Here is a 26767-nt window from a genome sequence, read left to right as displayed (position 1 = left end):
AGGTGTGAAACACAAGTGTGTAGGTGGTTAGAGGACTGCATGCATAGTGGATAGGCATTTGAAGCAATTCATGTGCTAAGGCCTGGCTCACTGAATGAGTACTTGGGTACTGACTGAATTATTAGAGTACTGCAAGGAGAGACCCTGGGTGAATTTATAAATCGTTGACTTTTGGCGCAATGAATGGATTAGTACATGGTGTAAACGGGTCACTGGAGGAGTACAAGGGGCGTGATAGGGTGTTTGCTGCACTGTAAGTATACTGAGTGGTGAATTAAAGGTGTGAAAGACAAGTGTGTAGGTGGTTAGAAGACTGCATGCATACTGGATAGACGTTTGAAGCAATTTGTGTGCTAAGGGCTGACTCACTGCATGAGTACTTGGGTACTGACTGAATGATTAAAGCACTGCAAGGAGACTACCTGGGTGAATGTATAAGTGGTTGTCTTTCGGTGCAGTGAATGGATTAGTACATGGTGCTGAATGGGTCACTGGAGAAGTATAAGGAGAGTGACAGAGTATTTGCGGGAACTGTATGAATACTGTCTGGGATATTGAAGGTGTGAAAGACAAGTATGTAGGTGGCTAGAGACCTACATCCATAATGGATAGACGTTTGAAACAGTCCATAGAGTAACACTCGGATCACTGCAAAACTACCTGACTACTGACTGAATCATTAGAGTACTACAAAAAACAGTGACTCATGAATCTTTTTAAGATTTTGGATTCTAGTGCAGTGAATAGGTTAGTACTTACTGCCAAATGAGTCAGTGGAGGTGTGCAATTAAAGTGACAGAGTGTTTATTGGAGTTTATAGATACTGACAGAGAAATTGAAGGTCTGAAAGGCAGTTGTGTTGGTAGTTACAGGCCTCCATGCATACTGGAAAAACGTTTGAATCAATCCATGTGCTAAGGCCTGCCTCACTCCATTAGTACTTAGGTACTGACTGAATGATTAGACTATTGCAAGAAGCATACCTGGATGAATTTACAAGTGTTTCAGTTTTGGCGCAGTGAATGCTTTACTACATGGTGTTGAATAAGTCACTGGAACACTGCAAGGGGAGTGACAGGATGTTTGCTGAAAGTACATGGATACTCACTGGGGAATTGAAGCTAATAAAGAAACGTGTGTAGTGTGTTAGAAGACTGCATGCATACTGCATAGACATTTGGAGCCCTCTATGTGCAAATGCATGGTTCACTACATGAGTACCTGGAAACTGACTGAATCATTAGACTACTTCTAGGAGAGTGCCTGGGTAAAACTTTTAAGTTTTTCAGTTTTGGCACAGTAAAAAGATTAGTACATGGTACTGGATCAGTCACTGGATGAGTGCAAGATGAGTGACAGGAGGTTTATTGAAGTATATAGATACTGACTAGTTAATTAAAGAAGTGAAAGACAAGTGTGTAGGTGACTAGAGGCCTGTATGCATACTGCAAAGGGGTTTGAAGCAGTCCATGTTGTAAGGCCTGACTCGCTGCATGAGTCCTTGGATACTGACTGAATGATAAGAGTACTGCAAAGAGAGTGCCTGAGTGAATTTATAAGTCTTTGCGTTTTGGCAAAGTGAATGGTTTAGTATATGCTGCTGAATGGATCACTAGAGGAGTACATGGGGAGTGACAGGGTGTTTGCTTGAAGTGTATGAATACTGACTGTGGAATTAAAGATGTAAAAGAGAACTGTGTAGATAGTTAGAGGGCTGCATGCATAGTGGATAAGCATTTGAAGCAATGCATGTGCTAAGGACTGCCTCACTCAGTTACTACTTGAATATTAACTGAATGTTTACAGTATTGGAAGGACACTTCCTGGGTGAATACATAAGTAATGACTGCCTTCTAACAAAACTTCAGAACAGGAAAGTTGTTAAGCAGTTATGTGTATTCAAAAATATGAAGTACCCAAATGCTTCTCTCACAGTGGTTCCCAAATGCACACAGACTCACAGTGTGATTCTAGACGAGCAACACTATCCCCAGGAGTTTACCAAAACTCATTCACTACTGTGAAAGGGGTAAGGGGACTGCACACAATCTACATATGTAAGTACAGCACTTTAGTGTCAATGCCTGACTCATTTTATCAATGCATAAGCAAAGACTGGCTTCTAAAACATGACAACATGACAGGTTTTAAAACAGTTATCTGTCAGCAAATACATGATGTTACCAAATGCTTCTCTCACAATGGTTACCCAAATGCACACAGACTCGCAGTGTGATTCTAAACAAACAACACTATCCCTAGGAGTTTACCAAAACACATTTCTTAATCTACGAGTACTACATTTTAGTGTAGAAACATGACTCATTTTGCAAATTCATAAACAATGACTGGTCTCTAATTCTACCAAAATATAAAAACAGCACAGTCATCTGTCTGCAAACACATGAAAAACACAAACGCTTATCACAGAATGGTTTCTACATGCACACACACTGTCAATAATATTGTAGACAAAAAAAAGTACTCCCTGCACTTTAGCAGGAGAAATACATTAGTCTGATTAAAATCTAAATAGACCACATACATCCCCTCACAATTAAATAACTCACCTTTCAAGTTGTTTTGTAGATTAAGAAGTATATCAGTCACACACCAGATTTTCTTACACAGAATCTCTGTGCTCTGCACCTGTCAGCAAAACCAAAGAATGGCAAAGTTTCCCTCTCATTTTCCACACATATACATACATGTAAACATCAAATCACATTCCTTCCTACATAAATTCAAAAGCAAACACACATTTCTATTGGTTAAACATTTCAACCCTTTCCAAATGACATAAATTTGAACCCTACCTCCAATCTGCCTTCTGCCTGTTACCATAGGAACAGATCATGGAACACTGAACTGAGCACACATGTCACAAGTTCAGCACACAATGTTGCTAATCAAAACAGCATGTGTGCTTGACTTTTCAACATATCAGCTTATCATACATAATGTTCCTTTCACACACTTTTTATTAACCAATAAGAATCATGCGTTTAAAAAACAGAAACATACACCCTACCTTTCAGTGTAGATGGTTGTCAAACAACCAATGATTTCTTTTCTTTTTTCAAAACTGCATCTTAGCCCCCATTTTAGAAAAATCTTACTTTTGAAACTGTTATTTTATTTACAGAGACCATCTGAGTGCATCCAGACCTCCCTTCAAGATGCTTAGAGTGTGGATTGTGGGACACAGCTATATTTTCTGGAGCCAAAGGTATGCAGAAAACAAAGGCATTCACAAAGACCTAGGTTTGCCAAATGTAGACATTAAATGGATTGGACAGAGAGGGTTAAAGTGGCACCAATTGATGCCATTGGTAAAAACCTTTATGCATATCCAACACCCTGACCTCATAATAGTGCACTGTGGTGGCAATGACCTAGGCACTTTGACTGGGGTAGGTCTGGAAATGCTTATGAAGGACACCTTTGCAGAATTGTTTTCACTTTTTCCCAAAACTGCCTTTGTGTATTCCAACATATGCCAAGGGCAGAAATGGAACAGGTCCAATCATTTTTGTCCACAAATTGAGAAAGCTAGGAAACATGTGAAAAAATCTGTTTCTGCTTTTCTCCGAGACTATAGAATGGGGTCCATTTACAATAACAATCTGCACTTTCATATGCAAGAGATGTATAGGAGAGATGGAGTACACTTTACTGATGAAGGAAACAGAGTCTTCCTCAACAATTGTAGACTCTGTATAGGTAATTTCTTATAAGTACCAAAAACTCTCAATGAACACAACGGCTCTTTTTAGAGCCACTCAAGAACAAAACACTTAAGCTTGATGTTTATCTCCCAAAAATGGCAGGTTTTTTTACTTGGATCCGCGCACCCAACGCGTTAGGAACCGCGCACCCAACGCGAGAGGAACCGTGCACCCAACGCGTAAGGATGCGCGACTCCTAATTTTACAGTAAAAAAAAATAGCCCCTATCACTAATTTTTATTATCCCCAGGGACCCCATCCCCCGGGGCTTATAAAAAAACATTGGAGACCATGGGGGAAGCCCCAATGCCCCCACGGTCCCAGCCGGCTCCCCGCGTCCTTCGGGATCCGGCATTGCTTTTCCACATGGGGAGCTGCTGACATGCAGCTCCCCGTGTGGAAAAGCAATATCGTTTGGATTTTGAAAGAGAGAGCAGGTTTCCTTGCTCTCTCTTTCAAAATCCTAACGAAGTTTGCTATGGGAGGGCGAGAAACTCCCGCCCTCTCACCCCAGGACACTGTAGGAGCCGGCCCTGGGGGGTGGCGGTCCCCAGGGCCCTCGAAGGCTTCAGGAGGGGGCAACGCAACCCCCCTCCCCCTATTAATTATCTAATTTTTTACACCCGTGATTTGGCCCACCCGGGGGCTAATTATTAACGAAGCGCGGAAGTCTGCGCTTCGTGTTTTTTTTCTCTTCCGGCCGGATCCGCGCACCCTACGCGCATTTCACTGATTTTTCTTTTTGAATGGGGGCCCTAGGGGGTCCTTCTGGGACCCCCTAAACAACACTAGAGGGTCAGAGTATTTCTACCCTGCCCCATTTATATGTTTTAAACACTTATTCCCCTTACTTCTTCAGCCTCGCTTCTACCGAGGCACAAAATGGCTGCCAACAGTTCCTGGTTTCGAATGTAGACAGACACTCGACAGCCAATTAACATTCAGCACGTGATCGGGAGGGTACGCGCTCGGTTTGGGGAGGGTGCGCTTACGGTGCGCTTAGGGTGCGCGGATCCTCCGAGGCCATAGATATATCTATCTTTTTTAGTCTAATTTTCTCAGGAACTACTGAACAGATTTACACCATTTATGCAAAAGGTGCAGCCCGAACTGCTGAACGGAATTATACCAAATTTGGCAAAGAGGTAGTCCTCAGTTCAGACTTGTGCCTTTTGCTTAAATGGTGTAAATCCGTTCAGTAGTTCCTGTGAAAATTAGAGTTAAAAAGATAGATATATCTGGGCGGAACCTAACCACACATCTCACCGTGAGATCTGATTGGCTGTCAGTACTTCATCCAAGAAGTGTTAGCAGCCATCTTGGGACCAATATACATGATAGCACCTCATTAAAAAGCATTGCAGTTAATAGAAGGTTTTAAGACTTTAGTTACATTATAAATCATTTGTTGATGGTACCAGACTCATTTTAGGAATTGTGGTGTGTTCTAAGGTGATTTTACCATGTGAAAAAGCCTTCTGCTGTGATATCATGAATCATGTTTGAGAGAAAACTATTTTCTCATGCTTTTCCCACAGAGGTTTGGAAGGTGTACTATAAGCTAAACTGAGAGCATATTTTCTGTAAATTCACATTATCTTTCTCAGTCATGTGAGAATGAAGTCTGACATTCTCAGTAAAACATGTACATCCAACAAGGGCAGAAACTGTCAGTTGATTCCTTTGTGTTCTACTGCAGCTTCCCAGAGTGTTCTAAAGAACAACTAGAGCGCTAACAGTCCTACTTATGACAAACATATTGCACACCTGAAGCCATCTTGATTGGAATAAAGTGGTAACTCTTAAACTATTTAATTTAAAAAGGAACAAAATGAGGGGGTTCATTTTGCCATAGAAAGTATGATTAGTGCTGCAGAAAGAAAAATTAGGGCACATTGTGAGTGACTTCTCAAATCCCCTTCTATTTCATTAAAAGATTCTGACATGCAGACTGAAACATGCACTTTGAATACCAGCAGCAGACTTCCCTGGTGAGCAGTAGCTTTACTACAGTGATCTAATAAGTAACTAGAGCGCTAACATTCTGAATTTATGGCAAATATGTGACACATCTGAATGCCTTCTTGATGGAATCAAAGTAAAAAACTGAAAGTATTTCCTACTGAGGAGACTGTAGTAAATGAGGAAATTAGGAAACCTCATAACAAATAAGTCTCCCAAAATGGCTACCAGAGACAAAAGAGCCCAAATGTAGCCCAAATATCACCCAGATGTAGTCCAAGTATAGCCCTATGACAGAATGTCCCAGAGTGTTCTAACGAACAACTAGAGCGCTAACAGTCTTACTTATGACAAAAGTATGGCACACCTGAAGCCATCTTGATTGGAATAAAGTGGTAACACTTAAAACATTTAATTTACAAAGGAACAAAATGAAGGGGTTCATTTTGCCATAGAAATTATGATTAGTGCTGCAGAAAGAAAAATTAGGGCACATTTTGACTTCTCAAATCCTCTTCTATTTCATAAAACAAATTCTGACATGCAGACTGAAACATGCACTTTGAATACCAGCAGCAGACTTCCCTGGTGAGCAGTAGCTTTACTACAGTGATCTAATGAGCAACGAGAGTGCTAACATTCAGAATTTATGGCAAATGTGTGACACATCTGAATGCCTTCTTGATGGAACCAAAATAAAAAACTGAAAGTATTTCCTACTGAGGAGACTGCAGTAAATGAGGAAATTAGGAAACTTCTTAAAAAATAAATCTCCCAAGATGGCCACCAGAGACAAAAGAGCCCAAATGTAGCCCACATATCACTCAGATGTATCCCAAGTATAGACCAATGACAGAATGTCCCAGAGTGTTCTTAAGAATATCTAGAGCGCTTACTGTCTTACTTATGACAAAAGTATGGCACAACTGAAGCCATCTTGATTGGAATAAACTGGTAACACTTAAAACATTTAATTTAAAAAGGAACAAAATGAGGGGGTTCATTTTGCCATAGAAATTATGATTAGTGCTGCAGAAAGAAAAATTAGGGCACATTTTGACTTCTCAAATCCTCTTCTATTTCAAAATAAAATCTGACATGCAGACTGAAACATGCACTTTGAATACCAGCAGCAGACTTCCCTGGTGAGCAGTAGCTTTACTACAGTGATCTAATGAGCAACTAGAGTGCTAACATTCAGAATTTATGGCAAATGTGTGATATATCTGAATACCTTCTTGATGTAATCAAAGTAAAAAACTGAAAGCATGTCCTACTGAGGAGACTGCAGTAAATGAGGAAATTAGGAAACTTCATAACAAATAAATCTCCCAAGATGGCCACCAGAGACAAAAGAGCCCAAATGCAGCACAAATATCACCCAGATGTAGCCCACATGTAGCCCAATGACAGAAGTGTGCAAAACACGTATTTTTTGTGCATTTGCAGTTTTATATAGTGCAGACTTGTCAGGTATTGGAATGCTTTACATGAGCATTTGTTACATCACACAAGATCAAATTCATTTTGGTTGTAGACATGGGGAGATTAAGTGATTTGACCAGAATCACAGAATGTTGAGCTGAAGCAGAAACTCCAACCTGGTTCCCCAGTTGCAAAGTCTGCAGCTCTGGAAGTAACACCACATCATCTCCCCTAGGTGCAACATTTAATCAAGTGGTCAATTGGATAAAAAAACATAAAGATTACAAATAATTTAAAAGTTCTTTGTCGCTATTTGAAAACTCAGAAAATATGTCCTCATTTTAGTTTTTTAGAGCACTAACCATACTTTTGATGCAAATAAGACCCTCTCATATGTGTAATTTCTAAAGGAAATGCTCTAGGAATTACAGTTTTGATTACATCAAGATGACGTCAGGCGTTCCACACTTTTGTAATAAATATAGAATGTTAGCAATCAGGTTGTTCATTGGGATACTGTTGAGAGGCAGAGGCCAGGGGCACGGACTCTGAAAATTGAAGGCAGGTAGGAGAGTGCAGAGGCAACAATTTGACCACACTGGGCAGGCAGGAAGGGCAGTGGCAGCACAACAGACTATGGAGGGCAGTGGAAAGGGGGGCAGGGGCAACAAACCAACAATACAGGACTGGCAAGAGAGGCTGTGGTAATATAATAGACCATTGTGGGCAGAAGGAAGAGGCAGTGGTAGTACAACCATACATGCCAACAGACCCGTTTCAGCCAGGAAATGTCCAATGTTTTTAAGCTCAAATGGGCTTTATTTGATCTGTCTCCTGTCCACAATCTCCTCATTTTCAATGTAACTCAAAGGGGAAAATCAATACCCCAGTTTTTTTCCAAAATCTCCCTCTTACCAAGTTCAAAATGTTCGCAAGTATGGTACATTGGATCATGGTAGGCAGGAGGAATTGGGGTAGGGACATGGACTCAGATAACAGAGGACAGGAGGGACATGGAGAGGTGCACCAAACTGACCCTACAGGGCAGGCATCAGGGTTTGCAGCAGCACAATACACCACAGAGGGCATGCGGGATGGGAGTGCAGCACAACAATCCATAGAAAGCAATAGGGAGGGGACAGGACCATGCACATGGACAACAGAGAACAGAGGGGAAAGAGGCAATGGCAGCTAGCTGACCATAATGGACAGACAGGAGAGAAAGATGCAGCATAACAGACCATAAAGGGCAGGAGGGACGGATCAGGGGCATTACAATGGAACAGACATGTCAGGAGGGAGGGAATAGGGGTCTGCACATGGAAATAGAGGGCTGGGGGCAAGGGGGCAGGGCAGGAGCAGCAAGATGACCATGGAGGTCAGGCAGGATGGGCACTAGAAACAAGACACACTATGGAGAGCAACAATGAGACTATGATGGCATACACACAGGCCATGGAGGGAAGGTGGGAGGGGGTCAGGGGCAGCTAGCTGACCACACAGGGAAGGTGGGAGGGGCCATGGCAGCACAGAAGACCATGCATGGCAAGCGGGAGGGTTAGTGGCAGCACAATGGCTATGATGGGCAAGAAGGAGGGTGCAGGGGCATGCACAAAGGACCATGGAGGATAGAAGGGAGGGTCAGGACCTGGGCACAGACAAGAGAGTTCAGGGGAAGGGGCCTCACAACAGACCACACTGGGCAGGCAGGAGGAGCAGTTGCAGCACAACAGACCAGGGAGGGCACAAGGGTGTGGCAGTAAAATGGACCATGGAGGACAGGAGGAAGGGGGTAGGGGAATGGCATGTGGACAGGCAGGGTGGAGGTGGCAGGGACAGGTTACAGTCATCTGATAATGATAGGCAGGTGGGAGGGGAGTGGCAGCTCAACAGAACACTCAGAGTAGATAGGAGTGGCAGGTCCATGGAACATGGTGGGCAAAAAGGATGGAGCAAGGGCATGCACAAAGACATCGGAGGGCAGGGGGGAGGAGAATAGGGGCAGCAAGCTAAGCACAGAGGCTAAGCAGGAGGTCAATGATGGGCCATAGAATTGGGCAATGGAGGGCAGGAGGAGTGGACTGGTACATCATGCTAAATGGAGGGCTGTGGCAGCACATCAGACCATGCATGGCAGGAGGGAGGAGGCTAGTCCATGGATTCAGACAACAGAGGATAGGGAGGAGGTGGATGGGGCAGCAAGCTAACTGTTCAGAGAAATTGGGTATTAGGAACTTTATTGTTTTTAAAATGCGTGTCTGTGTGAACTACTTAAAATATGAACAAGCATGCAGCATAATCTCACTTTTATTCAGGAAGAAGAGGACGTTTGTGACTGTGACTCCGGGCTTACTTGGCAGACACACCCCCTGACCCTCCACCCCATCGCAAAATGTAATGCCTGTGAAAAGGGTAGGTGGACGCAGTGTTATATAGAACATAGTCCTGAGAGCACGATTGAAAATGAAAACTAGATATAGTATATGGTATAAACAATGCACCAAAAAGTGTGATATAAGATGAACCGGGGCGTGAAATATAATATGCAATACATTGTGCACAATGACAGATTAATTGGAGAGCGCGAGATAGCACAGGCACTAGTGCGTGCTTGGCCATATGAGCCTTGGAGTGTAATATGCACAGGGCAGTGTTGTGTAACTTAACTAGTCTCTAAAGTTGTAATATAAAATATGTGCTGGGGAGTGTAACGTTGCATATGCACTGTGACAAAGATCGATCCCAGATTGTAATATGTGTGGCATAGCGCCATGTATTCACTAAAATACACTTAAGCAGTCAGTAATACAATCAATTTTTCAAAAACAAATCATCCATTTAGGCACTTATATACCCATTTATTCTTCCATCGACCTTGAGATATACATATATAAAACATATGTAATTTTCAGAAAAACACACATTCACTGGATGATGTCATCAGTGATGTCATCAGTGATGTCATTTGAGATGTCATCAGTGATGTCATGAGTGATGTCACTGACCATGTCATGAGTGATGTAACATGTGACGTCATCAGCAGTGCATTGCGGGTGCGCGAGTTATAGTTAGCTGAACTAACTATAACAGGGGAATTTCAATGGTTTTGTACGAGTGAAAAGTCCAGATAACTATAACTCCCCTGAAACCTATGGTTTTTTCAGTGAATATATATATATATATATATGTGTGTGTGTGTGGTAAAGGCATGTGCATTGATATAACATCATTGTAAATTAGGTTTGGTAAGAAAACAAGTATTGACATAGACAAAAGACTGGTTAGCAATACCTGACCACTTGGCATTGCATTTGCTTGTTGATGAGTAAAGCATGAAAAGAACAGAAACGCTCCGAGGCATTATTATTGAGAAAACTCAAGATAACAGTTTTTCCCACTCATAATAAACTTTGCAATGGTTTGTGTTACTTTATCCTGAAATTATTACATCTTAAGTACACAGTGACCTATCAACTAAGAATAGTCTAAATTTCATCAATTGCCCAAGAAACTCTGTCTTTGTGGAGATGTATTTGTTTGGTGTATCTGTTGCTTTTAGTACTTGGTTGTTGCTGACGTCATTTTCTCTATTACTTTTCCCCCGCCAGCTGGAAGTGCAGGCACCTCCTGGAACAACGATTGGCTACGTTGTTGAGAATTGGCACATCTGTCTGCCGAAGTTTACTGTATTGAATGAGAAGAGAGAAGGAGTTTTGAAAATTAATGGCCCGTGTGTTGCTTGTAGCTGCTGTTCTGACGTGGATTTTCCGGTTTGTTATATTGAGAAAAACTTAAATTTTTTTAAACTGAGCATGCAACATTTTCTGATCCCATGGATGTCTTTTTATGACTTGTTTAATCCATGTTGAATCATCTGTATTCAGTGGCGGTTGCTACCGGGAAGCAGCAGTGGTGCAGTGTGGGGGGAAGAGGGGGAGGAGGGTTAAAAGAAATTACTTACCTACTGACCGGCTAGCTGGCCGGCAATGGCCGCTTCACCTCTGTCCTTTTCGTAGCTTCTTGTGTGAAAGCCGGAAGCACCTTGGCTACCAAGCTCCCCATAGCCGATCGCAGCGCTGCAATGTAGTGATGTGATTGGTCTGAGCACCGTGGTTTAGTGGTCAGCCAGGGAATGGGAGCCTGGGCCTGTTCTCCATGCAAGCTGTAATGCAGCCTGCATGGAGAACTTGTAAAGTGAGCATGAAGGTTTGGCCGGGCAAGAGGGCCACTCAAACATTCATGCGCACTTACATAGTGTATCTAATTATCACATAAGGTAGTGGTGGATATATCGTCGCACAACCAGACAAATATTTTACAGATAAAGAGGTATTCGTGTCAACTAAATCCAATTTTACAAGGTCAAACATTTAACCGGTGCCCACTCGGGGTAAAATACCCCACTACCAAGGGTATCAATCACACAGGCCATAAAAGGCTTGTGAAGACAGTACAAACACAAGAACCCCGGCACTCTGATTGTGTTTATAGACAATTCCAAATATAAGTCTCTTGAGGCAGAAAGACGAGATAATGTGAGAAAGTGGCCCCTGACACAGAGAACATCCAGGAATATTTTATCTTAAGGCTCAAAATGGAGCCGCCATTTGTGTATATACAATCTGTGCTCATATTGTACGTTTCTACAGACTACAACGTTTATTCTGAGTAGTATTTAGAGGCCTAAAAAGTCCCAAATAGTGATGGCACATGTTACGATAGAGAATTACATATCCAATAACAAGTATTAGCTTTACTAATCTCAGTTTGCTCGAAACAAGCTTACGCTCACTTGCTCCTTCGCTAATTTCCAATTGAACGGAAATGTTACTCCCGCTTACCTTGGGGGGCGAAGTATCCGCTACAATGCCTTTTATGTATGTATATACCAATATTGTACATTTATGATTATCTTCACAGCCTTGAGGAAGTCACGGTGGTGACGAAACGCGCGTTGGCTGTTTTTGTCAAGAACTGGACTGTCAAGAACTTCATAAAACTACTCACTATTATGAGAACCTTTTGATATGAGATGCAATGCTTTTTGACATATGTTTTTGAATACTCCTTCAATTAATAAATCAGTGTTTAAATGATATACATGTGTATTCCTGGATGTTCTCTGTGTCAGGGGCCACTTTCTCACATTATCTCGTCTTTCTGCCTCAAGAGACTTATATTTGGAATTGTCTATATACACAATCAGAGTGCCGGGGTTCTTGTGTTTGCACTTACATAGTGCTCAATACTCTTCCCCCTACTCTGAGAGCAGAGCAGATCCACCCGCCCCTCCGAGATGCCAAAAAATGGAACAAATAAAATGATAATAATGCAAGTTATTAACATTTGATTGTTCCTTTTTTCCACTGCAAAAAGCAGTGGGTCGATGCTCCTCTGCCTTAGCGGAGGAGCCGCCATTGTCTGGATTGGAAAAGCAAGCGGCAGGTTCTAGGATCTAAATCAGTCCTCACTGTGGCATCTTCGGGGTATATTTATAATGACTTTGTGCTGCCATAAAGTCATGCAAAGTGAGGTAAAGTGGGGCAAAGTATTGATTGCTTGTTTACTGTCCTGCTGAACCTGGAATTTTGTTACAACCTCCTGAAAATGGCAGTATCATATTATTGAAGAACAGAGCAATGACTGTTGCGTTCATAGACAATTCAGATAATCAAGGTCCTCCTAAGCACCTCATTATTTTGACAATGTAATCCATTGCTGTGTGGTTCAGTATATATATTTCTCAAGAACTTAAAATCATACATGTCTTAAAGAGAAATTACGAGAAAATTAAACACCAACTTTAGTTCATAACAAGCAGTCAAAGACAGTATGTCTCTGTTTTTCATCCTATTTATTTTGACAATGTTTTTGTGCAGAATCGGCAAAAAGAGAAAAAATAATTAAAAACTAGCAAGCACTTGTATGTTTAATGACGCTATCGCAGCCTTGTGTGATGACATATACATGCACACATATAAAGTATGAGGCAGCTACCATTTGTTTATTGTTGATTTACAGTTCCAAGATTGCAGATGCCACTTAGAATGGTGAATTAAATAAAAAACAATTTAAACATGAATGAAAGTGTTTTAAAAAATGATGCTGCATGGCAGCAAACAGAAACTGCAAGACCCTCCAAGAAAATAAAAATAAAAAAAAATAAAAAATTAAACACTGCGGTGGGATGCATGATGAGTCAACGGAGGAGCTTGAGGTGAGGGAAGAAATAATAAGCAAATAAAAACTAAAAAGATGGAATAGGGAATTGCAACGGGCAAGCCGATGGAGGTGAGAGAAAACTGAAGCATGTGGAGCATGTGGATAATGATTTCACTATCATGAAGTACAGAAATAAACTGAAAAAAGTAGTTACCTCAATGTGAGCAGAGGAAGAATACCAGTCATGCAATCAAAAGGATGGCAAATAAGCTATGCTTCAGGGGAGGGACAAACACAAGAAGAGAAAAGCAAGCCATCGACTAGGGAGCAAGCAAACAACAGTGACAAGAAAGCCAAACATTGGTGAGCAATGAACGAGCTACAAGCCCATTGTAAGTATTTGGCACGGTCCTGTGGGAAACTGAACCCCAATAATTCACTGAACCTCAATATTTTGAACACCCCAAAACTACCTCTGGTGGTTTGGCTCCAGCACTCTCAATCTTTCATTATGAGTCTCCACCTTTCACAACTTCAGGCCCAACAGTGTAGCAGAGGAAAGTTACATAGGGACTGGGACCACTCAATAACTGTAGTCTAAATCAATAACAAGTTAAAGAATTTTATTGCAAAAATATAACTATAAGCAATATACAGAAATGCAGTAAATGCCATGTAGGCTCAGATACAAAGTAAAAAACAGGAATCAGATGTCCTTTAGATCCTAGTTAAGGAAAAAAGACTCTAAAAAATCTACGTGTCATGCTCATAAAGAGTATAGACTGCATCCTAAAAAGGAAAATGTCTCAAGTAAAGCGAAAAGTCGCAGGAGGAAAATGAGAAGTCAGCCCGAACCTCCAAAACCAGGATTGTTATACACATTGGTGCCAATTACGATCCGGCAAAAACCGGGTACGAACCGTCGGACGGAGGCTTTTTTCCGTCTGACTCGTACCCGGTCGCAAAACTTTACAAACATGCAAGTACGATTCGCACGGAAACACCATTTCCGTACGAGTCGTACAAAACACCGACCGACGAAAAGATGCATACAAATGGGATCCGGGGAATGCGCCGACGTGACGTTGGGACGCTCTTAGGCCGCGTTTCACGACCCAGGAAGTACGATTCGAACCGACAGCAGTCCGGACGGCAATATTTTTACGGCACCCAAAAAGTGCCGGAAAAGCGAAGTACGGCGCGAAACGACCAGAGTAGGTGGCCCGGTAAGCGCCGTACCCCCCCAGCCCCCGCATGTACGTGCCGTACCCCCCCCAGCCCCCGAATGTACGCGCCATACCCCCCCAGCCCCCGCATGTACACGCCGTACCCCCCCCAGCCCCCGCATGTACGCGCCATACCCCCCCAGCCCCCGCATGTACGCGCCGTACCCCCCCCCAGCCCCCGCATGTACGTGCCGTACCCCCCCCAGCCCCCGCATGTATGCGCCATACCCCCCCCAGCCCCCGCATGTACGTGCCATACCCCCCCAGCCCCTGCATGTACACGCCATACCCCCCCAGCCCCCGCATGTACGCGCCATAACCCCCAGCCCCCGCATGTACGCGCCATACCCCCCCCCAGCCCCCGCATGTACGCGCCATACCCCCCCAGCCCCCGCATGTACGTGCCGTACCCCCCCAGCCCCCGCATGTACGCGCCATACCCCCCCAGCCCCCGCATGTACGCGCTGTACCCCCCCGTGTATGTACACCCGAGTACATGTCGAACCCCCCGTGTATGTACACCCGAGTACGTGTCGAACCCCCCGTGTATGTACACCCGAGTACGCGTCGAACTGTACGTGTCGAACCCCCCCGTGTATGTACACCCGTGTACGTTCGAGTCGTACCCCCACCAGTCGTACCCCCACCCGTGTATGTACGGTGCGTACCCCCAGCGTAGCGCTGGGGGTATGCACCGTACATACACGGGTGGGGGTACGACTCGAACGTACACGGGTGTACATACACGGGGGGGTTTGACACGTACAGTTCGACGCGTACTCGGGTGTACATACACGGGGGGGTTAGACACGTACTCGGGTGTACATACACGGGGGGTTCGACACGTACTCGGGTGTACATACACAGGGGGGTTCGACACGTACTCGGGTGTACATACACGGGGGGGGTTCGACATGTACACGGGTGTACATACACGGGGGGTTCGACACGTACAGTTCGACGCGTACTCGGGTGTACATACACGGGGGTATGGCGCGTACTTGTGGGGGCTGGGGGGTTACGGCGCGTACATGCGGGGGCTGGGGGGGGTACGGCGCGTACATGCGGGGGCTGGGGGGGTACGGCGCGTACATGCGGGGGCTGGGGGGGTACGGCGCGTACATGCGGGGGCTGGGGGGGGTACGGCGCATACATGCGGGGGCTGGGGGGGGTACGGCGCGTACCGGGCACCTGTTTGGACGTCTCCATGGTTGCTATTGGAGTTCGGTGCGGACGGTCTTTTAACCATACGGTTGTACATTCGGACGCCCGGGACGGATTGTGATTCCCCGGTCGGACTTCGCTTTTCACGTTTGTACGGTAAATCGTCCGAGGACGTGTCGGACACTTTTTCCGACCCGAGGACGTGTGGGGAATTATTCCCAATGCGACTCGTATGGGCTTTTTACCATGCGAATCGTGATTGCCAGTTTGTACGGCACTTGTACGATTCGTACGGTAAAAAGACCGGATACGAGTCGTACGGGAATTTTTTTTACCGGATCGTGATCGGCACCATTGTATGCATACACAATTAGCACTGCAAGACAATTGTTACTTCATATTGAACAAATCAGAAGCAAGATTGTAATTTAATGTTTTATCACACTTAACCATTTCTAAGAGAAAAGAATACGTCATTAGCTTCCACAGCAACAGTAATTCAGAGATGTAAAATACAATATGAAACATTCTCAGACAAAGGCTCATACATTAGTGTGCTAACAGGTCTACATCGGAACTTCCAGCGAAAGTGTCCTTCAGATTGAAACATTGGGAACATGATGGAAGGTTTCTTTCACAATACGTGCTCTCTAAGGAAAATTACTAACTACATCCTAATACACTGTTCTCCTGAGAAACTGTGGGGAGAGAAGACTCACAGGGGGGCATTGATTGTGAGGTGGAATGAGCAGAAGCAGGATGGGCAGAACACCAGAAACTGCATCCATTTGGTAAAATGGTGTTTCTCTTAAGATGGCATACTACTCTAAATTAATAAACACACTTCTAAGCATAATAATCAAATTGTGTCTAGTGCAACATCATTAACTCATTGATTTACGGCTATATGTGTCATAAAACCCTATAGCACGCATTAATTATTTATCACCCAAAATGTTACATCATAAAAAACGGTGACAGTCCTCAGGAGGACTTTCAATGGCAGAGAGCTTAAAGTTGTCTATACGTAAGACCCTATAATGATCAAATCAATACAAATCATTCAATTCAAAATCTCTTATCATTTGATACAGACCCTCTTGAACAAGTTGCCCTCTTGACAATGGGCCGGATTGCAATTATTAAAAAGGTTTTGCTGCTGGGTATTTTATACTTACTTGCAAGAATGGCACCTTCTTGCCCACTTTTGTAATGATTTTGACACAGTTCTGAGAAACCGAATATTGGGTGGGAAGGAGAAACAAACTGACTTTGGCAAAGGCACACACTTTTTAGAATTATCACTTGGAAACTCAGCTGCCAAGGATTGCTCATTGGGCTGCTGACTCTCCATCTATAAGGGCTAAGCTCATTAAAAAAGGATTATGGAGGGAATCTTCCTTGGCGAGAGTTCGATTTCTCAGACCCATCGATTCATCTCCAGGCAATTAGTGGAGGTGGTGAGCCAATGTTGTGCTAAAGTGTTCTAAAGCCAAAGCCAAAGTAGCATTTGCACCAGCATTGCCCTAGCAGTGCTTATGTGAGATACAGAAAATAATGTTGCTTGCTGATATGTGTCCTGAACTGCAGCAGGCATAGTTTATGTGGGACATTTATATGTAATGATAGACTTCCATACATTCCAAACACTATGACAAGACTTCCTGATTCCAAATGGACAGTTTGTTAACATTTAATGCAATAACACTTTCCAGAAAGAAGATTGAGCAACAACAGATCATCCCCATCCAACACATGTGGTCTTGGAGACAGTATTAGGAATGGTAATCACCCATAGGGCAATTACAAGACTACACAGAGTTAATTAGGCAGACCAAACCTAACTTTCAACCCTTGAGGTTGACCAGGGTGATGGAATTAAACAGCAACATACCTGATAGAGTGTGGACACAGATCTTGGCCAACCCAAAACTAATCTCAAGGAACTCAAGATTCAAACAAATCCAACACAACAGAATACATCATAAATATTTCACTCTTACATAAAATATTCCCCATCATCCATGAGAAATTCCCAGCTGTGACTGTGACAAAGCAAATAAGACTCCCATGCTCTAAACATGTACATGTCAAGACTTAGTTCAGGCTTACAGAAGAACCAGAATCCAAGGGAGCAAAGATGTACCCCAACTCTCCCCTAAGTTAGAGCCAAACAGAGTATTAGTAATCACTCTGGTATTGACTACTACCTTCTGGGAGAGAAGAGATAGAGGGATGGACCATCAGGGGATGGCAAGAAGCGGTCAGGGTTAACAGCAGTAATACTCCTTATTCTTTTGCCCAATCAATGCATAACAGAACACAAAAAAGAAAGAAAAGACCAACAAGTATTAATTAAATATTCCCAGCAACTCTCACTATGACTAACTGTAATAAACCAATTAAATATTTGATACTTTGATTGTGTACCACCACATACTCACAAGTATAAATGAATTGTTGTGACTGTGAAGTCTCAGGCAAGCTATTCAAGTAAGGAAAATAGAAGAATGTCTGGGCTGAGCACGTCACTGTTTAATGTATTCCTTTAGTTCAGTACATCAGAGGCATAAGGCTGCCTCCGTCATGTCAAGTAATTTGAGTCTTTTGAAGTGCACACAACCAACTGGATAAATGTTTGCAAAGTGTGACTCATGAACGTGATACTTTGTTTCCAGTACTAGGCTTCAAATACCCAACAAGGAGACACTAGCCGCCTCTGTTTTCAGCATGTCTCTATGCTGAATGGAAGAAACCTTTACTTAAGGCTCAAAGTGTCTTAAACAACAAAAAATAAAAGGCAGGCAGCCTCGGAGTTCAGCACATATGCATGCAGCGCTGAAGTATTCAGAAATACAGCTCAGAGTCTGCTGAGTTTGAACAGTTCAGGGAAACACAGACTCGGGATTCAGCACGTACAGACCCTGCACTGAGAGTTCCAAACTTACAGTTCCAAGCCAGCCGCACTTGATGAGTCAGGGAGAGGCAGGCAGCCTCACTCGGGAACGCGATCTCCCACGGTGAAATCAATTTGAATAAACTGCTCCAGGCGACTCTTTATCCTGAGTAGAGAAGAAACAGGAAAAGAAAAGCACTGGGATATATCTTCAAGGGAAACACAAGATTAGTCCTCACGAGGATCCAAGAAGTTTCACAGCCACGGCGTTAATACAAATACGTTCACAGAAAGGCAGGAAGTACAAACGAGGGAATCCGGTTCAGGGGGCGTGGTCCAACACACTTTAGGAGTAAGGCAAGCATTGTGGGAAGTGAGAAGCCCTCCTTTATCCCAACCCAGTCACTCAACAATAAGATTCAGGAGAGTCTTTGTGGCAGCACACAAACAAGGTTACTGGATTTTAAAAAGAGTGCATTGCGGGAGTTGTAGTTTGGAGTGGTTTTTACCCAAGCTAGGACGCAGGATGCTCGACGTGTAACAGTACACAATTACACAACTTCTGGGATGTAACTCAAACAACACAAAACATATCAGATATACTCCTAGAGGTCTCTCCAGAAGCCTTACTATTTAGTCTCTTGCCCCGCCTGTAAAAGAGCAAATATAAAATTAGGTTTATAGACAGTGCTTTGTTTAACAAAGAAATTGTGAGAAGTTGGCCTGGTATATGCTGTTCACTAACTTGAGTGGGTACCCTGTACCAGTCCAAACAGCCCTTATGGGGATTTAAGAGGTCAAAGATAACCTTAGGAAGCTATCCAAGTCATAGCTGTTGAGAGCAGCCTTCAGGCTTAGTCTTGAAGGAATGTTAAGCAGCTTGTTTTAGTAGAATACAACCTTATTGTATTGGTTAAATGAAAGGAGAACTACACAGTAATTATAAAAATATGTATTTATTATTATAACACACTTAAAATACCTTACAGTATCTGCTACATGCAGATAAACTTAAAGCACACTATACTATATCACCGAAACAGTAAAAAGTAGCACTAATACACAATGGGCTCCAGGCGGAGACCAAATCATATACTAAGATAGTGATATAAGAACCACGACTAAAGTCAAGAAAATGTTAAGAGGATGCAAAATCGCTGGCACCCCAAGGAACCACCCAGTGTGAGTAAGAGAGGACCCCACGGAGGACGGGTGCAGTGTGAGAACACGACCGCTTGCTAGGTACAATTTAATGGGAGAGTCGCAGTTGCAGTTTTAATGTTTAAGGACCCTTCCCAGTGGATTACGAAAAAGCCCTTTGGCTCGTAGGAGGTTGAAGAGCCACCCCACCTGTGGATACTGTAGTACCAGAGTTACCTATTCCAGGGAAGCCGGTTGCATAGGGCTGAAGTGGTGTCGGAAATCGCCGTCGATCTCACTAAGGACTTCAAGGAACTGCCACTGCAGGAAAGAAGAAAAGTGTCAGATGGAATCCATGGATGTATTCTTGATGAAGAGTACCTGAAAGCAGTGGGGACAGTCTGGGTCACCCAGGAGTGACCAGGGTCTCAGTAGATGAATGCCCATCAATGTCTGTTGATTCGGGTGCTTTGAGGGGGCTCTTGACTCTGCAGCCGCCAGGACCAGGAGACGTCGAGAATGATCAGGAGCTGGATACAAGATGTCCCATAAAGGATTTTGAGTGCCGAGGGGTCGATGTCCAGCTGGAGCACCAACAAGCCTTGGAAGCGGCAACCAACGAAGATGGTCAAGACAGGTTACGGTTCGGACCAGCAAGATCCCAAACACAGGGGAGTCAGGGCAAGCCTTAGGCAACCATGGGAGCCCAAGAAAAGCAAGGATGACCCTCAAGAGGACCCAAAGGCCAGAGGCACAGGAGTCGCGAGGGGACCTTGAGCAGAATTATGAAGCAACAACCCACGGAGCACTCAGTATGAGTAGGCCAAAGTTCTTTGGTGGAAATGGTGTCAGAGGTTGGGGCTACTCGGAGCCCAGTGCACTTGTTTTGGGAACGCCAACAAGCAAATGCACTTGCAAAAGTACGCGGTGCACAGGGGTACAGGTATTGCAGCCCCAACTAGGGATTCTGTCCTCAAACTTGGTGAGAGGGCAGCTCGGACCACAGGAGACTTGGAAACCCACTGCCTGTGTTGCAGGAGCCTTCAGAATCCGCAGGAGCTCAGGATCAACAGACTGATCAGTTGCATTATGGTGCCTGAGGTTGCAGGGGAGTGACTCCTTCACTCCAAGGGAGATGTCTTTGGTTGTCCTTGCTGCTCCACAGGTCCTGCATGGAGCCTGTATGGTGCACATGCACAGACAATGCTTTGGACGGAGTGGGAGACGAAGTAGGGCCCAAATGAAGTCTAGCGAAGTCCAGATTGTCCAGACGGTCGAAGTTCAGTGGTTTCTTGTTCAGAATCTTCTCCATGTCGAATCTAGGGTCCTACAGCCAGGTAAGCCCTTTTCTACCCACGGGAGAGGGTTGGACAGATTCAGGGAACCCTACCAGGGGAGTGTCAGGACAATGGGGAGGTTACTCCCATGTCCTTTATCCAGTTTCACACCAGAGCAGGAGCCAACGGCTTCCAGGACTGGTTTGAACTGGACTATGCACAGGGACACCAAATGTGCCCCTCATGCAGACTTTCGGTTGCTGGCAAGCGCACCCACCCAGGGCTAATATACTAAATCCTGCCTGAGAGGTGGTCACAATCCCTGTGACAAGATGCCTATTGTTCTACCTTCCTCTGCTTGAGCTTGGCTCAGCAGCAGAAGGGCAGAAATGTGTCTCTGGTCAGCAGCAACCCTTTCGGGCTGCCTGAGACTAGAAGGCTGGTACCGGTAACACCAGGGACCTCACAAAGCTTGTTTCTGAGGGGTGGAATCATACCTCCCACACTGTTTATTGGTGTGAGGGTATGATTCCACAATTTTAGACACCAAACACGATGGGGTTACATTCAACCGTTTTAGAGTTGGTCATCACGCGGTCACATAACGCCACTCTATATTTCGTAAATGGCTGCAACACTAACAACCCGGGAGAATGGACTCTGTAACTACAGGGGTGTCCTTCTCATGCAGTGAGACCCTCTCACTTAGAACCAAGCACCCTGCCTTCAGGATTGTTAAGGCCTGCTATAGGGGTGACTTATAGGTTTTAAGTTTAGTGACCCTTAGATTTAGTAAACCTAAATGTTAAGTAAGTGGTTCATGCACCAACTGACAAAGGCTGCAATGGCAGGCCTGTAGGTCCATTTTGCATGGCCTCCCATGGGTGGCATAAGACATGCTTCAGCCCATGGGAGGCCTCTGGGGTACCTATGTCCTGGCTACATGGGTACCATATACTAGGGACTGATAAGGGTACCCCGTATCCAATCTGGAGTGTACCTAAGTACATGACATAACAGTTTAGGGAAGAGCAGATAGACTGGGATCCTGAATAGCAGGATCCCAGTCAGACTAGTCTAAAATAGTATAACATGAAGCACAAAGTGGGGGTAACCATAAGAAGCAGATCCTACTTGCCTACAGAGATTAATAGCGCAGAATTGGAAAGGAAAGAACCCACCTATATGGGAACTATGGAACAAAGAGCAAAAGCCAAAAAGGAGCTTGGGTTCAGATGAAAACTGGGACATGTTTCTACTGAGTATGCCCAAGAAGAATGATGAAAGATCACTTAAACTACCTTGATTGATAGCTCAGACAGACAATCTTGTTCTATAAAAGAAATGCTTGCACAACTTACTCACAAAATCTGTCTAACAAGATCCACTTGTGAGAAAGTAGTTCATTAGCAAGGGTGGATTGGTGTCCACCAGAAGCAATAAAGCCACTATCCTGTTAGGTCCAGTCAAATGTTTCAGTAATGTAAACCTGAGGTCAACCCTAGTTAGTGATGGCACAAAGCAAACAGGCTTAAATAAGATAAAAAACTATAAAGGATTTTGAAGTACCCAAACAGCTAAAGAATCAAAAACAAAACACAATAAAAAAAACTCCAATTTATTAACATAGAGAAAATAAATTGCAAAGTAAAATTACACCAAAATGACAAAAATCCGATAAAGGGAACCATAGATGTAAATATTTAAATATTCAAGTGAAAATAGTCCAAAATGAAAAGAAAGCCAATGGGGGTCACTATTCAAGATAGACCGGGGCCTAGGCAAGACAGACTGTGATGGAGCATGAGTTGAATACACCAAATGGATTGTTCTGCTAGGGTCTGGAAGTAGCTAAGTTTGAGAAACTTTCCCAATCGGAAAAGGGACTCTCATTTTTCTGAGGGAAAGCTCTTCTCCATGAGGAACAAACGTGAATGCTTTACGCAGTCAGTCCTCTTGAAGCTCTGAAGCAAAAGTTTTGAAAAAAGTTTCCAAATTTCTTTTGGTGCCTAAACAAGGTGTGCAACTCTAATGCCCCCCCCCCCCCCACGGATTTAAGGGTGAGCAGTTAGATACTCTCAGGGTGTCGGGAAGATGACAACTGCAAAGCCTAGGCCAGGTCTAGTTGCCACTGGTCAGTTCAGATTCTCCACAGAAATTTCCTCTTTTACTTTTTTCTGTTCCTGAGGGCACCCCGGGGATCAGTCTTATGATCCTTGGAAATCTTTCTAAACTTGGATTTCATATGGAAATGGGTCCAACCACCTCAGATCCTATTTAGAGGTCACAGAAGCCAAGAGTAGCAGGTTCAGTCTGTCTGGCATCCTTTAGCAAGTCCAGCAGTGTTCTGAGCAATGCTAGGTAAAGGTCCAGATTTATAGGGTTCAACATCCTGTGGGTGAGGGACACTCTAATACACTCCTTAGAAACACTCCTATTGCCTATCTGACCAATAGAGTAAATGTTCCCAGGCCCTGACCTACCAGCTTTTGCAATAGTTTCTGATTACCATAGTGCAAATAAGCCCAGAATGCATAGTGTCAGGGCAGTGCCAAGATGACTGAAGTCTTCAGTCAGTCAAAATTTGACTCTGACTGCTGGGAGGGGGGGTGGACTATTTCAATCATTAGTATCCATCCACAACTAACAGCAAAATCCAGTTTGAAGCTGGCACTGTATTCACAACCAACCCAGAGAAAGACGTCTGGTAGGAGAAAAGCAGGGACTTTTATCAACCACACAGAGGTTAAACACGATTGGTCCTGTCATCCTGCTCTCTCCCTTTCAAGTGTTTCATGAGGTTCAACAGACCTGTCATCCAGGATTTCACATAGTGGTCTATATCAAATGCCGTCTCTGCATATTCAATTGAGCATAGAGGAGTCATTTTGGCACATTCAGGTCAGCCTACTGAGTGGTCATGGGAGAAATTTCACACTTCCTTTACACCACTTCTCAGGCTGAGCAGAGGCTTGGAGTTAGCAGAGGCTAATGATAATTTGTCTATTGACAGTTCAAGCAGGTAAAGGGTAACTTTCTAAAAGCTATGCTTCCTTAAAATTTATTTAACATTTATTTAAAATCTGGTTTCATTATTTTTCTAGCTGGTCCTATTGAAGAGTTATCAGCATTATAATCTCTACTCTGGTTGTCTACATAGAACAGCTAGGCCTGGCACAGAGAAAATAGCTTGCAGAACCTTATCACAAGGGACAAAGTTATATTTGCTACCTGTCCCACTTTTTATTACTATGCACCCTACCTTTTGAACTACAAGCTTCGTCTTCGGAGGCTTCAGAGGATGCCGCAAGACCTGCTCACGCTCCAACTCCAGCTACGTTCCATCTGCCAGACGAAATTAGGAAATACCATAACGCTGTCCGGGTGACGGCGGCGGCAAGAGAAGCTCTGGGACGGTGAGAGGTGGCATCGGCGTCAGCATCAGCCGCGGATTCTGAGGCAAGATGTGAGGCGGAAAGCTGGGACCTGAGCCTGAACGTTGAGCCAGCAGCCAAGCGTCATCTGAATTAGCGGCGGGGGAGGTAGTGAAACATCAGTGAGTGGTGAGAGGCAGTGAGTGGTGGTGAGGCGGCGAGGTAGTGAAGCGTAGCCAGCCAAAACCCTGCTCAATCACCCTCCACCGGGGGACCCGTAATTTCCAAGGCTCCGTTGTTACCCACTATCCCCCCAAACCTTCCCTGTAGAAAGCATCAAAGCAAGGGCTGCAGCCACACTACTGAGCACCACAGAGACATTGGAGATGGACAGCTCACTAGGGAGCTGCACCAGCATCAGCATTAGCACCAACTGACTTTTGACTCTCCCTAGGGGGTACCCTGGTGGTCATCAGCTTGTCAACAGCTGGTCAATAGCTACAGCAGTAGTGGAGCCATCCGGCAAGTGGTGTCACCAGTGGGGGGGGCATTGGAGAGAATCAGAGGGAATCAGAGGGAGCCAAAGGAGGAGGGCCCCAGATAAAAAATCAACGGAGTCCCACGGAACCCCACAGGGGTAGGTCTGTGGACAAGCAGAGGAACCCCTTGAAGTGTTAATGAGGAGCTAACGAGGAGATAGCCAAGCCAGAGCAGCAACATTGGACAAAGACAGGAGATCTTATAAGTGTGCCATCAGCCTGCCAGGAGGTCGATGTCCTATAGGGCAACAATAACAAAAATAACAAAATAACAAACAACAAATAGCCAATCAGCAAAAAAAAAATAATAATATTAACAATAATAATAATAGTACACAACAACAACAAATGACAATACAATAACAATCAAGAAATGTATCCAAAACACATCATCCAACGATCAACAACGGAAGTAGATCTAGATAAATGAAGGACAGTTAAGGACAACCAAGCAAAGCGCAAGTAAAGTACAATCTAAGGCAATCTAGAGCAACTCAATCAATTTGATCAACTCAATTAACTCAATTACTGCCCAACCTCAATACAAGGATATACAATGATTGGGGTATAAGGAGCACATGGAGATTAAGGCACAAAGTTACCACCCCCAAAGGAACACATAAAAGGTGCCTCCAAATACCAGCTGTGCAGGTGGGACACCACAGAAGGGAACAGCACTCCAAGCTCCTTAAAAAAAAATTCTAGTACCCGGCCAATCCTTTACCTTCCCACCTGGCCGGCTATGAGGTCAGGCAGAGTAAGAAGGACAATTAAAAAGCCAATCCTAAAACAGACTAAGAGGGAGGCTGCACTAACAGATCATGGAAACATGACAGCTACAAATAACAGCATCAATGAAACTAACGACATCAAGGACAATAACTGCATTACTAAAGAAACTAGCTTCTGCTTGATGGCAAGTATAGAAATCAGAAACGATAGCCCAGCAGTCACAAAAGAACCAGGAAACGCCAATCACTCCAACATTATAATAAAAATGGATAAAAGAGACAAAACAGAAGAGCTTATAAATATAGAGGGGGCCGACCACAAAAAGAACTTAAATTCTTACCAACCAAATATTTATACTAAATTCACTTTTTAAAAGGTCCGACCAAGGCAATCTATAGAAAAAATGAGGATATTGTGGTCCTGCAATCCTCACTGCAACCTGGGAGAATAGCACATCCTTTAACTCAATCACTAGGAATTACAAAAGTTACAGTTGCAGATATACACATGGAGAAATGGCACAGAGCACTTAGCTCAAGATGGCCTAAAAGCCCAATGGAGGAATACATCTCAGGGAGGACAAACCAACGAGGGGTCTGCGGAGGCCAGCAGCTCAAAAGATAGTCTGTGTACAAGCCAACAGGACCAGGATACCATGCCTAGAGGCAACAAGAACGTGTGGGTTAAAGAATCTTCAAGCACCCTAATACATCAAGGATTCAACAACTCGAATGACCAGCTAGCTTTCCCTTCCGAGCGGAAACCAAAGATAGGATAAAATAATAGAATTACAACAATTCCACCAAAAAACAGCTCTCCAACATCGCCAAAGAGCTCTCAAACCAGCCCCTCGATAGCTTCAATACAGCAGAAGGAAACTGTCGTAGTCGACTCCCCCCACATTTGTCACAAAAAGATTCTCGCATCATAGATAGTGACATGTCCTTCCTTGCATCACAAGAATGGGAGAACTTAGTGGCTTCATATAATTTAAAATCCACCATAAACTGTCCACAGGAGGCACCAACCAGAAGTGCACAGAGGAGGGAGCAACGCACATTTTGGGCAATCCTATTAAACACCATTCAGTTATAAGCAACAGCACTGTAATATCAATCTGACAAACTAGATATGCAGCAAAC

The 26767-nt window shown here is 44.0% G+C and overlaps 1 protein-coding gene across 1 annotated transcript in view; it reads left to right on the top strand.

The window, feature by feature from the left end:
* Positions 1-26767, top strand: part of LOC146785475 (phospholipid scramblase 1-like) — a 454376-nt gene that overhangs the window by 400722 nt on the left and 26887 nt on the right. Inside the window, exon 7 of the mRNA XM_085634540.1 lies at positions 10724-10885. Within this exon, the coding sequence (XP_085490666.1) occupies positions 10724-10885 (162 nt within the window). The remainder of the gene's footprint in view (positions 1-10723; positions 10886-26767) is intronic.

This window comes from Triturus cristatus, chromosome 11 (genome assembly GCF_964204655.1).
Source record: "Triturus cristatus chromosome 11, aTriCri1.1, whole genome shotgun sequence".
NCBI classification, from domain to species: domain Eukaryota; kingdom Metazoa; phylum Chordata; class Amphibia; order Caudata; family Salamandridae; genus Triturus; species Triturus cristatus.
The sequence above is the reverse complement of the archived record's forward strand: the minus strand, read 5'-3'. Positions and strand labels throughout refer to the sequence as shown.